Source organism: Lycium barbarum, chromosome 12 (assembly GCF_019175385.1).
Source record: "Lycium barbarum isolate Lr01 chromosome 12, ASM1917538v2, whole genome shotgun sequence".
In the NCBI taxonomy this organism is placed as follows: Eukaryota; Viridiplantae; Streptophyta; class Magnoliopsida; order Solanales; family Solanaceae; genus Lycium; species Lycium barbarum.
In genome coordinates, this window is record NC_083348.1 from 74,278,271 (window position 1) to 74,292,187 (window position 13,917).

General features: G+C 35.1%; 1 protein-coding gene across 2 annotated transcripts; it reads right to left on the reverse strand.

The window, feature by feature from the left end:
• Positions 1–2,701: 2,701 nt before the first annotated feature.
• On the reverse strand, positions 2,702–11,138 carry LOC132622569 (potassium transporter 11-like). Of its 2 annotated transcripts, XM_060337189.1 has the most exons (8): positions 10,322–11,138; positions 9,607–9,832; positions 9,024–9,269; positions 7,531–7,581; positions 7,091–7,351; positions 6,803–6,970; positions 4,517–4,771; positions 2,702–3,869 (listed from the first exon to the last, which is right to left on the reverse strand). In XM_060337189.1, exons 1-8 carry the CDS (start codon positions 10,457–10,459, stop codon positions 2,824–2,826), a joined length of 2,391 nt encoding a protein of 796 aa, XP_060193172.1. In that variant the 5' UTR covers positions 10,460–11,138; the 3' UTR covers positions 2,702–2,823. The 2 variants fall into 2 exon arrangements, with proteins under 2 accessions (XP_060193172.1, XP_060193173.1); XM_060337190.1 differs by lacking the exon at positions 6,803–6,970.
• Positions 11,139–13,917: the final 2,779 nt, after the last annotated feature.

Genomic DNA, 13,917 nt, shown 5'->3' on the forward strand with positions numbered 1-13,917 from the left:
GTTCCAGGAAATTTGATGGCTTATAATGTAATTGATGAGAGTTTTCAGGAGCTTATTGAGTTGAAAAGAGAAGGATTTTATGATGAAAAATATTTGCAATATGATCGTCTCTATCTGCACCAGTTTGTTGAGACTCTAGCTCCTGTTCGATCTAGTCTTATAACTAAGTGCACATTGGTTTATCCTAGTTATTTCTGCTTGTTTTATCTAATGTTTATGTGCTGTAACGACTTGAATTTCTAGTGCACATTTAACTTGACGTTGCACCTTTCTCTGACTGATTACATAATTTTCATTCTGATACTTTTAAAATGTATGTTCTACATCTGTTCTTATTCTCTGTTTCCATGCTATAATCACTTCTCTGTAACTCACTAAATCTCTTTAAACGCATAAATACTCAGCTAATCGTAAGCTTAATTTCGCTGGTGCGGAGCATGTCTCAATATCTCAGCTTAGAGATAGTAGGCTGCATTTATCTGTAATTCCAAGTCTAGTTATTATGACTAGTCAGAATGATGCTATTTTTTGTATTACGACCATCAGATCAAAACACGCTTCTCTTCTTTGATAGTCTTGGGATATTTTATCCACTTCCCAGAACCAAATGAGTGGTCTGTGCACAATATACAAATAGTACAAACACAGAGGTCCCCATTTATATATAAGGAGCTAACAAACTCTATTGAAGTCATGTATCCAAAAAGACAAAAGATATATCTGTAGGCAGATTCAAAGCTATAAAATATACTTTCGACAAGTAAAAAGATCATTTTATTGATGTCTATGAATATCCCAGATTTAGGTATGCTGGGATTTCGCAGGAGTAATAGCAAAACCTCAGATCAGTAGTTACATTAGAAGTCTAACAAATTATCTACCTCCTGTAGCAATTTAAACCAATAAGTTTGCAAAACATACATTTATTGTTTCTCTCTTTCCATATAAGCTTAGAGGACACAAAAGGGAGTAGTATTCTAGACTTTCCTAATGCACCTATTGATTTTCTCTTCTTTAGCTATAAGAGGACTATTCAACAATATGATATCACCAAGTGAATGCTGAAAAGATTTAAAAACATACATCATGCTCTTTTACCCCAGAAAAATACAAGAGAACTGATTAACATTTCCTATTTCTTTCTCACAGATGTAGCATCTGTTACAAATTATGAGTCCCTCTTTACCATGTTAGCTTGAGTTAAGCAGCCTTGATGGTAATTCAGCCAAAATATGCAGCTCTAATGTGGGCTCTGGAATGAACTGCCATACTGTCAACAACAACAACAACAACAAACCCAGTGAAATCTCATAAGTGGGAGTCTGGAGGGTAGGATGTACGCAGACCTTATCATTGCCATACGACCAAAATATGCAACTGTTGGGGAGCCCATTGTTCAGAGCATTTGCTAGGACAATGTAGTAGTGATACTAACATGCTTGGACTGAGTTTTATAGCCAGTTTTACTGTATATATTCTTCTGTTGATTATTCAATCTAAATTACTCTGCCTCCTATCGGCTAGCCATTCCGTTTCCTCTAATTTGCAAATAACATGGTTAGACTTTTTAGGTCCCATTGCATTGATAAAAAGCTGAACAACATGGATAGTTCTCATTCGGAGGTGAATATGACTTAGCCATGATCATAACCTGAGGCCTGAGCTTCTGATGTGTCTACGTGGATAACGGACCAAACCATTAGAATGACCCTAGACTTCTAAATTTGAATACACATTTGAGTAATTAGATGTTGTATTAAGATTTGAATACCAAATAATTAAGACTATTTTTTTTCCCAAATGTATAAAACTTGTCTTTATGTAAAATTAATAAATATAAAATTCAAATAAAATACTAAAATAATATTATCCCATAACAACAAAATGCGGTTGTCACTTGTTTGAGACTAAGATGTAGTTATTATTATTTTTGATTATTAAAGGCTGGGAAAAAAGTAGAAGTTCATCCTTTCCAATCTTCTTCCTATGTCTCTTTTAACTAGAAACTTGACTTGGTTAATCCTCAGAACATGCTAATAGAGATTGGAACCTAATGCTCTATCTGCCAAAGGCAGATTGCAAAATTCAAATTTTGTTTAGGTGCTTTTGCTTTTTGCTTCTTCTTTCACAACCACTCATGAGCTCTTGGTAAGTCTGAATCATTCAGCTCTTGTATACAGTCATGATATCATTAAGTCGTTCCTTAGTTTTTTTTTTTTTTTTGGGTGACAATATATTTTAAAAAATTAGTACAAAAATAAACATTTTATATATGAAAAAAAGTTACACTAGAGTATATAATTGGTTTGATTCGGTTCACCCTTTGTTCTTTGGTTGATATCAAACCAAACAAATTACTATGGTGATTTTTTATTTATAAATTTAACCTCTCATTTATGAAGATTACCTTTTTTTTTCTTTAAACCTTTGATGTGATTCTTATTTTCCCATAAAGCCCCGCAAAGATCCCATTTGCTTTTAGCTATAATGACTACTCGATTTTCAGTATATAATGTCTCAGAACTAAGCCGAATGTTCTCTAATATTTTTAAAGCTAGGGTATGGAAACGAAAAACCAGGATGCCTTCTACAACTATAAACCAATAATCACTGCTTCAGCTCAATGCAATACATGAGGACTTGCAGCAAACTTTCAAGATGGCAGTTACACACTAGCATACATGTTAATGTTAAAAAGATGTCATGTAAAACTTCATTAATTTCAGTAACCATTTTGGTGTACAAGAGATCTCATGACCATACGCAAGGTTATCGATCAATAATATCCTTCGATTTGATCATTCATTTGCTGAAAAATAATAATTATACATAGAATATCTGTCCAACGTTTAACAGGCTCTCATGAGGTACATTGAAGATTACACTATTTTCCCTGCATATTTTCCTAAGAAACGCGTATATATAGTCGATAGCAATTTTCTTATAGAACCTAGAGTCCCTCCTTGCTCTAACTATAGTGTTTCCAAGAATGTGTACAACCCCAGCATCTCGACAACGATTCAAGAATTCCATTTCATCCACTTCTGCCTGGCTGCTCTCACGGCCTAATGATGTCACTGTGTTGTTCCCTTGATTAGGAGATTTTACAGGAATTATTGAGTCCACCGTCGAACATGTGAAGTCATTATTATTTCCTGTGGTTAAGTTTCCATTATTTCGCAGTAGGTAATCCATTGAATTCTGAGTTTGCTGTCCATATAAGCTGTACTCATCGGAGTCAGAACAACCTTCCATCATATTCTCCAGCCGGACAAACAGGAAGAGGTTATCAAATAGCTTTTTCTCGAACTCCTCATCTTTCTTATGTAGGTCTTTGTAACCATACCTCGCAACACAACGGAACATGTGAAAATTCTTGGGTCCTATGCGCTTCACAAGGAACCTCTCGTCTTCTGGAACTGTGTAAACTGGAAGATACTTCACACAGACAAATACGACAACTGAATGTACAGCTGGCAGATTTGTGATGAAGTGAGAAAAGATATGTGGAACTCCACTAGCTAGCTCAGTGTAGACAAGTCCTATCCCCGGGACACGTACAAGTCCTAAACTGGGGCCAAGCCCAAGAATCCATGCCATTGATACCTTGCTGTGCATTTCAAATTCATAACGTTTCACAGTTCCGTAATGCCAGACATACATGATGACAAAAAAAGCTGCAGCAATTACAAGTGGAACCCAACCACCCTGATCAACCTTAAATAGCACAGCGGAGAAGTAGGTACATTCAACCACCAGAGAAAAGACGGTGAAGAGGAGGACAAGTACCCAATGGCAGCGCCAGACTAGTAACATTATCAAGGTCATGAGGAACGTCGTCACCAACATGACTATCACGACTGCCGTTCCTGTTCAAGAAAATGCTATGTTAATATGTAAGTTTCAAGGTGAGGTGTTCCGCATGGGGTTAATGCAAAATGCAGGACTGTTTCAGCCATCCTATTTAATTTTGTGCTTTACCTCTTTCATTTAATACGTCATCCTACCTAATCTCATCTCAGCTTCATTTTTTTCTTTACAAGACAAAAGTTGGTAGGGTAGAGCTCGACGGGGGATAAGGGAATAAGGCAGGGTCCTGTCTTTAAAATTCAGATAAGAAAAGAGTTGGACGGGAGAATCCATGCTATTCAAGAAGTATTGCAGCAACTCCCCAATCCTAACGAAGTAGTTCCTCCAGCATCCAATGAACAACTCTAATGCTAATTAACCTTACAGAGCATATGTTATGTCTTACTTTTACTAGTTTAAAAGCCCACTCTCCAAATTGCTTGTCCACAGTTCAAACTTTTGGTTGACTTCCCTACTACTTTCATCAATTATATTATCTTCAATAGCATACACCATGAAACCCAATTGTATACTATCATGTCGATTCATCTATAATTAAGCAGCAGTCTCAGTACCCACAGAAACAACTGTATCACATTTATCTGTACTTTGCATCAGTAAAAGTCAAACAAAATCAAGCATTATTATATTCACCACACGTACTCACCATATGCGTTGCCAATTTGGCTTTGATTTCTGAATCCAGCAGTCACAGCGATGCAAAGGACCATAAGGATCCAATTTATATCAGGAATGTATATCTGGCCAAGGAACTTCTTTGATGTATGTACTACCTTTACTCTTGGGAAACAGCCATGTGCCAGAGCTTGCTTGATTATTGAAAATGTAGCAGAGATGGTTGCTTGACTTGCAACGATAGCAGCTAAAGTAGCAATAACAAAAACTGGCCAGTATATGCTATCTGCATTACCAAAAAGATGATCCGTCAAAGACGTTACAACTTCACACTTTAGCGTATGGTGTCAGCTTTACTAGTGCCACAATTTCCATTTTCTTTTAACCCTTGTTTTTCAAAAAAGGGCTGTAAATGGTAGTTCGTTCTAAAGATTGTAAAAAAAAAAAAAAAAAAAAAAAACCAATAACAAAAGTTCCTGCCCAAACCAGGGACCGACAACTATTCTTAGACTTTGAGCACTCATCAACGAAAAATAAGGGATTGTAGAATTGATGCATTATTACCTGGAATAGAGCAGGTCCTATGTGTCTTACACATCAATAGATAAAACGGATGGATTATAGTATTGGTATGAGTTTTCTAGATTCATCAGCTTCACTGTCAGAAATGGCAGTGGAATACGTTCTGACATTTGGTGTGGGAACTCAACTTGGAAAGACGAATTTTTCATAATCTACTTTTATTGCAACTGACAAGGAGGCTACAAGCAGATCTTCTCAGAAAAGATGGATGTCAAGTGTAATGAAGTATCTTTCAGAATACCCATCAACATTGGAGTTGGAATGATCTCGATGTCTTTTCTCCAGAAGATCTACAGTTATACTAGCTCTTGAGAAGACAGAATTTGAAAAGGGTCATCATCGAAGAACTTCTCGGTTAAGTTCTATTAAGATTGCTTACTCATGGGGGAGAGTTTTGTGGGAAGGGACTCGAGGCCAATGTGGAGACAAATATGGATGACATGAGTACCCCACGTGGAAGTGCTCTCCTAACGGCAGACAATATGAGAAGGAAGAAATGATAATAGTTAGTTAGCGCGGCTTCTGTATGGAAAGTGGGGAAGATACAATCACATATTGCTATACTGTAGCTTAACTATAGAGTTATTGTCTTAGGTGTTATTGTCATGTTTGATGTGGTCAGGGTGCTACCTAGAACTGTGGCAAACTGCTGGTGACTTGGAGATTGAGATAGGAAGCTAGGAAAAATGACTTGTGGAAAGTATCATGTCTCTGGATTTTTGCCTGATAATGAGAGAAAGGAACAGAAGAGTTTTGAAGGAATTGGAAGTCCGATGGGGAGAGACCGGGGAGTAGAGATCTCTTCTTTATTCCATCTGTACTTTTGATGTAGTAAGGATAGTCCATGTTATACAGATTAGTTTGATGGATTTGCTTTCAAAGCTTAATCTACTCTCAACATAGACCTTGATGTGACATCAACAAAAGCATCTTGACTTAAAAAAAGAATCTAGTTTCCATTAAAACGAAAACATGGAGTAGAATCTACATGTTATACAGATTAGTTGGATGGATTTCTTTGAAAGGTTAATCAACACTCAATATAGATCATGATGTGACATTGACAAAAGCAATTTTGACTTATAAAAAGAATCTAGTCTCCATTACAATGAAAACAAGGAGTGCAATCTAACATGTTAAACTAATTTCCAAAGGCAAACTCTAGTGGAGCAGGCACACCGAGGTATCTCTTCAGGTATAACTCAAGCAGGGTGCATTTTTCTTGGCCTAAGGGCACAGCTCCCTAAGACTGCCTCTCTTAATTTATCATTTTTAGGAGAAAAGGTTTTTAGCTTCAGTAGCATTCAGTGCATGATTCAAGATACCGCTTTTTGTAAAGGAACAAACTGGAAAAATATCCATTTGACAATAATTGGTCTTGGGTTCTCCTTTTCTAAACCAGTCTACCAACACAGTCTTACTTGCAACAAGTCCATTCTAGCCGTCTCACTTTGTGACCACAGTCCACATACTTTTCATTTACTTCTTCCAATTCACAAATAATGCTCTCTAACGACAAAATATAGATAAGCTAGGGACATATCAGGAATTTTTTTTAGAAAAGCTAGGGACAGTCTATTTTGATCTGAACTGACGGCTGACGATGAAAACATATTGTAAGCTCTATTGATATACAACTCATTAGCACTCACTCTATTAATCGAGTTTGACACAACCATGGACCAAAACCAATAAATATAACAGCATTTTATAAAGTTAAGACAGCACGCCATGCCTGGAATAGAACGGTAGAATGCATCGACAACATGTTCCTTATTTTGCATGAGGTATGCTGCTTGCCCCGTATATGTTAAAAGTAGGCAAGGGAAAACAATGACTGTGAAAGCAAGCTGTATTGCTGACACTGGAAAATGAGCGAGATCAGCAAAAAGTGCCTCTATCCCTGAAGTAGTCAGCAAGGTACTATCAGAGTTCAAACAGTCATTATTTGCCATCTAATAAACTATTGAGATATGACACCTAAAAGAGATGTTCGTTAAGAGGGAAGGGAAGAGGATAAAACCTGTGATGCTGAGCATTATTCCTCCCAGGGATGTCCAACCCTCTCTCTTTCTCCTCCTAAAATACCTATATATGTACACAGGGGAAAAGGCCCTCAAAACAGAGCTATCATATTTCCAGATGTTGAAGATGCCGATACCTCCTACTAAAAGAAACCAAAGCAGCACAACTGGAGCAAACAGCCAACCAACCCTGTCTGTGCCATAGTGTTGTAAGCTAAATAAGCCAACTAATATAATGACGGCAACAACCACTACAACATCTGCATCAAAGAACACCGAAATTAATTCTTTTTCATAGCATCAAAGGATGGATTTTAAAGTCATTTTGAAACAAAAAGATGGATATTAAAGTCGAGGTAAATGATCAAACAGAAGCAGCTAAGAATGAATCAACAAAGAAAAAAGAAAGGTGATATTAACAAGATAAGTGGAATAGTACCATTACTCATCTTTGGATGGTCCACCTTGATCCCACCAGAAGCTGAAAGAACTGAGAATTTTTTTCTGAATAAGTTCCTTTGTCACAAATTTAAAATGCAAAAACTAACACAAACATAAACCAAAATATAGAGAATAAATCTTCATAAGCTTTCTCATACTCTGTAAGACGCCATAACTACTGTTTTCCTTTTGACTAACATACTTTTTATTATACAGAAGTGGCATACAATATCTTTTATGTAATTTCTAAATGCATAAATTTTATTTTTTAAAGGATTAGCGTATTCTGAATTGAAAACAAACACTAGATAGATTAATTTCGTATTCTGAATCTCGTCATTCTTTTCGAAAGGATTTAAGTGCCTTGATCTCCGTACACAAATCCATTTACTTCCTTTTCTAATTCTGTGGCATTGGCAGGAAACATATATGGAGAGTAAAGATACCATATAAAGTGGCATGCTTTACTTAGCTGGTAGTGAAAAAGCTGCTCTAACCCAGGACAATCTAAGGAAAAGGGGTGTATCAATTTGTTCAAGGTGCTACTTGTGTGGCCATACAATCAGCCATTCGTTCCTATATTGCAAAGTGACTAGTCAGCTGTGGGAATTGTTCATCGACCTCAGGGTTTTTTTTTTTTTTTTTGATTAGCGCCGGGTGTCCGAGTCTCTTTGAGCCCCGACTAATCCCGGGGGTACACAGGCCCTCGGCAAGGAGTTTCCCGCAATTGCACCACGGGTAATTCAGGGTTTTCCCCAGTTCGATGGCCCTCAGAAATCGACCTCAGGGGTATTAGATGGGCAATGCCAGGAAGAACAACTGAACTTCTGATGTTGGAATGAAAGGGGGGGGGGGGGGGGGGGGGGGGAAGTACTACCAACAACGCCAGATGAAGAATTGCCCCAGCAGCTACTTGGTGGACTGTCTGGAAAGAGAGAAACTCAAGATGCTTTGAAGATACAGCTAGCGCTATTCAGAAGATCAAGAAGAACTGCATTCTCCTTTGTTGTTTTTGGTGTAAATCTGAATGTATTGATGATCTAGATTCTATTCTACAGGTATTAGATTCCTAGTAAGAAAAGCAGGGATTGTAGTTTGGTTTTTGTTGTAGTAAACACCTTTTGGTTTCCAGCACAATCTTTGTGCTGAAGATTCATATAATATACTGGAATATGTTACTCGCTCAAAAAGAAAAAAAAAAAAAAGAAAAAAAACAGTGGCATCGGCAGAGGACATTAGTCCTAATCGGATTAGAAACCTTTCTCTTTTGATCAGAATTACTAATGAACAACACTACCTTCAGTTATCCATCATAGGCTGTCTCATCTAGGTTGTCATCTTTATCGAGGGTTAAGCTAGTCCTTGATGGATTTAGGTCATTCATGTTGCAATCACATTCTACCGATTGGAAAGTTTTTCACCATAAACTAGAATAATGAACTTCCGTCAACATAGTAGACAACAAGTAAAAGACAAGCTTCAAACAAGTACCTGATATGGCCGGAGTAAGAATTCCATCACCTATTACCGTGCAAGTGCCAATAACTACAAGAATAAGAAGGGAGTTCTTCCTGAATGGATATGCCTCCAACCATCTTTTTGTTTTTGCAGCAAATGAATGCTCATGGAATGTGCTGCGACTATAAGTTGTCAGCTCTTCATCTGTCCGGTGTTGGTTGGGAATTGTCTTTATCTTAGCATGGCGACATAGCAAAGAATAAAGAGCAAAAGTCCCACCTGAAAAGACATAAAACTCAATTTTATCATCTCTAGCGTTTTAGAGCATTAATTAGAGAACACATCTTTCATGTTGCTCTACAGTTGGGTAGGTTGATTAATGAAAAATGTAAGCACAGAAGGAAAAAGGAAATTAAGTTGACTAAATAACAATATCAAATGAATGCATGCAAACTGCAAAGTCCTTAAATGTAATTGTAGAATGAGCTAAGTTTATTACCTTCATGACGTGTCTGTAACATTGTCAACATTAGAGTGATTGGTTTATCGCAGTAAATAAGATATACTTAGCAAACAACTATTATATCTAAAGACTTGAACTCTGAAATTAGCTTACCTTGGCCATTGTCGTTTGCTCTACAAACTATGAAAACATATTTGAGGAGAGGGATAAGTGTGAGGGAATATATGATTAATGAAAGTGCACCAATGACATCCTCTGTATCATCAATTCCATGGGGAAATGTATTATAGAAAACATACAAAGGAGACGTTCCCAAGTCTCCATAAACAACTCCTAGACTCTGAAAAGCAAGCCGCAGAAGCAACAACGCTGAGGTATTCTGAAAAAAGACAACTGAATCAGCAAACTGGGAGAATGAGTTGATCACAACTAAAACCGGACTCATAATTTACTCCAATCTGTAATCAGCCAAATACTCACCATCATGGATCATAAACTCATACAGCTAGTAAAAATGTGACTATAGAACATTTGCAGATAAGTACCAAATCAATTTTCATCTGTTGGTCATCAATAAGACAGCGTTTGCTTTTGAGTTCATCAAAGATGAAGTAAACAAGTCTTCAACATGAAAATTTATCTTCCCACAGCCTACAAATCTTCTTCTTTTTTCAGACTAGGATAGCAAATTAGTACTGGATAAGATCAAAAGAGTAACTCAACCAACATCAAGATGAATGAGAAGATAAAACTAACTATTCAATTACATACAACAAACTGGTCCCCTGACTAAAAAAATCATTAAAGCAAACAGAAAAAGAGAAAAGGTGCATCAATCAAGTAAACTAAAAGAAAAGCCACAGCTTACCTTTTCTCTATACATATTTTTTAGTCTTCCAGCCTCCTCATCCATAGGTTGATCAAGTTTTTGGTCTAAATCCCACATACCTCCTTTAGTTTCACCACTATCTCCATCAACTCCCATCCCAGAAATCCCAGAAGCCATCTTAAATACAAATATGATTTGCAAACTTAATAATTAGTACACAAAATGCAACCAACCAACCTTTCTAATCAACCAAAATGAATACTCAATTCAATTCAAAGAACTGATTAACTTCCAACCCACCAACAGACCAAAATTGGGAATGAAACAGTTCAAGAACACCAGTCATACATAAATCTAAAACCAAGATTCAATTTTTTTTCTCTTTTTTTTTTTTTTTTTTTTTGGTGTTTAAATTCAGCAAGCTAGTGCAAGAATTCTCATGATTAGAGACAACTCCAATCAATATTAAGCCACAGAAAATCAGAAAACACAACTCCCAAGTTTAGCTAAATACACAATTCTCCTTCTTTTTCACCCAAAAAAATGAATTTTGAACCCAAATAAATCCACTTCTGAGGAAATTAGCAAAACCCCAAATCTTGAACTGACACAACCAACACAACAAGATGAAGAAAAACTGAATTTATGTCTCCACAAAAAAAAAAGGTCAGTTTTTTGGGGCCTCTTTTTTTTTTTTTTTTTTGGTGGGCAGAGAACTCACATCCCCTTCATTTTGTCCACTATGTTTTTCTCTCCCAAAGAAGAATCATTTTTATTTTACAGAATTCCATGGCTTTAATATGCTTCATCATCTCTCTCTCTCTCTCTGTATATGTAGGAGAGATGGTCAAGAAAGAGAGAGAGATGTCATAAAATTTGTCTTTTTTTGTTATTTTTAATTTAATGGGATGTACTTGTTATGCTGACGTGGCGGACAGAGAAAGACAGACCAACGTTTTATAGCAATTTGTTTTGATTAAGATGACATAAGAATATCTACTGTAACTTTATAGTTATTATCATAAATTTATTCAATTAAAAAAACATAAAATAAGTAACCGTATGTCCGTATGTAGTTGATTAGGATCTAAAGAATGGCCTGGGGAAAATACCTTAGGGGCCGTTTGGTATGGGACGAGATATCTCATGGTATACTTTTATTCCATCTTCTATATGGAAAAGCAATCTCAGTATTTTAGTATAAATGATGAGATAAAATAATTTTAAGAGTAATTAATATCAATAACCAAACACAGAATAAATTAATCTCATGTCTTATTCTGTAATTACTATTCTTATCCCAACAATCAACCGCTTAAAGTTTTTTTTTTTTTTTAATGGCTTCTGATTTCAAGCTTCACGAAGGTGAATGTAAAAGAAAGAGAAAGTTCTTTTCTTTGGACATGATTTCATCTTATGAAATAAAATCATGTTTGGATATGTAATTTAGATTTCTTAAGTTGCAGTTTTTTTTATAAACATAAAAACCTCACAAGTTGTGAAACCATCAAAAAAATTTCAATTCTTATACAATCTTACCAAATGAGTAAATCATAGTTCATAATAAAATTAATACGCTAGTAGAAGGTCTTTCTAAAAAATACAACATCAATTGATCAAACTTGCAGATTAATATTTAATACAAATGGTTGGTAAACATGATTAGTAAATATATCTACCAACTTATGGGTCTTTTTTTTTACAAAATATAAACGTATGGGTCAAATTTTACATTTATATTTTTTGAAATCATGATTTCAGATCCCAAATCATGCCTTTTTGGATGATTTGAAATTTCATCTCATGAGATGAAATCAAAAATAAAATCGCATGTCCAAACACTGATTTTATCTTATGAGATAAAATCGCATGTCCAAACGCCTACCCAATTGTGTTATCTCATCTCTATCCTAATGGCTATATGCTATAGTCAATGGAGGTCAAGTATGCTTGTGATAGTTAAACAAATCAAAATAAGTTTTTTTGACGGATTATGATACGCTTAATATCAATCTTCTTTCATGTCCGTGAAAGGTATGAAGTAAACGAAAAACATATTGCTACGTCCGGTAAATTAAGAGTCTAATTTTATATTTATATAAAAGAATTTTTTCCTTTGAAATATAATTCAAATTATTTTATGGATTTGAATCAAATAAATTATTTCTAACTTTGTAATATTGTATTTATACAAACTTTCTAAATTATATATAGTTGTTAATAATCATCAGTAGTGAATGTAGAGTACCTGTAAGACTTGCAGAATTTACGAAAATTCAATAACTTTTGCTCATAATTTGTATATATAATTAAAAAAATATTTGAATATTTATAGATATTTGACTGTATACTCATTTATCGTTGTATATTAATTTTAGATTACCGAAGGAACCATAAATTTTGAATTTTGAATTTATCTTTGACAATCATGAGGGTATTTTTTGTTTCTTCATAAAGGACGCATAAGCCTTGGCATTTTATCAAGGAAAGAATACTTTTCTACTACGTACTGATTAATTAATTAAAAGATAGTACTCAATCACGCAATAGGGCAAAAAGATTTTGAATAAATATATTATCATCAGTAAAAGCACTAACTAGGTATTAAGAGGATGCATTTAGGTTTGATACGATTTGAAAACGGTTGATCATTTTTTTTTCCCCTTTAGCAAAAAGAAAGAAAAAGTACGGTCGTAGATTTTGGGTGTCCAATCTGGCAGGGCCTACCAATATTGTGCAATTCATGTCACGTTGTAGAACCTACCATTTTTGTAAAAATAATTCACGTCTTATTGCCTTCATTTGGTGGGAACATTTCTTCTCTAAATGGCCCTATCATATAATGATATACATGTTTTTGTTTCGCTACATTGGATTACATGTCGAATTCAATTTCTTCAAAATAGAAATGAAGAGAAAAGGTAGAGGCTTCGTTTGATATGCGGACTGAATTATTTCGGGATTGATACACGGACTGAATTATCTCGGGATTATAATCCTGGGACTAATTTATCCCGTCTGAGAGATGGGATAAAATAATCTCAAGGTTAATGGAATAAGGTGAGACATCTCATTATTAAGTTTGGACTTCATTTTATACTCTATTTGGTAGAAGATATAAATTAATCTCAGGATAAATTTATACCTGCTATCAAACATGGTACAAAATTAATCCCAAAATTAGTGATGGGATATCCAACCTTATACCATGCACTAAACGACCTCATAGAGTAAGATGTAAATATGGACAAATTAAAGTATACGACTCACAACATAGAAATTAATAAACATTTCAAATACATGTAAATTAAATATGAAGAAGGTATATCTTTGTTTCTTCTAAAGTTAACAGAGAAATTGGTGCTAGTAAGCAAATCATAAAACCCATATGGGTTGAAACTACTTTAGTTATTCAATATGATAAATGGTAGCAATAATAAAAAGAGGGCTTATCATGTTTTCATAATTTCATCCTATTAAATACAAAGATAAGAAAAAGACGTAGGTAGGATAATATAATATATACTAGGATGAAATTGACTGATGTTTACTAGAAACAGTATTGCCTTTCTCTCTTTGCTACACTTTTTCGGCAAAAGTCATAGACTACCCTGCTAACCTGTTACAATTTAATA

What these genes read in the sequence shown, in the direction of transcription:
- LOC132622569 (XM_060337189.1), bottom strand. Translation starts at nt 10,459, where the DNA reads ATGGCTTCTGGGATTTCTGGGATGGGAGTTGATGGAGATAGTGGTGAA. An exon ending in TCTTACTCCGGCCATATCAG is followed by an intron (nt 7,582 to 9,023) that starts GTACTTGTTTGA and finishes AAAAATTCTCAG; the next exon opens with TTCTTTCAGCTTCTGGTGGG. An exon ending in AATAATGCTCAGCATCACAG is followed by an intron (nt 6,971 to 7,090) that starts GTTTTATCCTCT and finishes TGACTACTTCAG; the next exon opens with GGATAGAGGCACTTTTTGCT.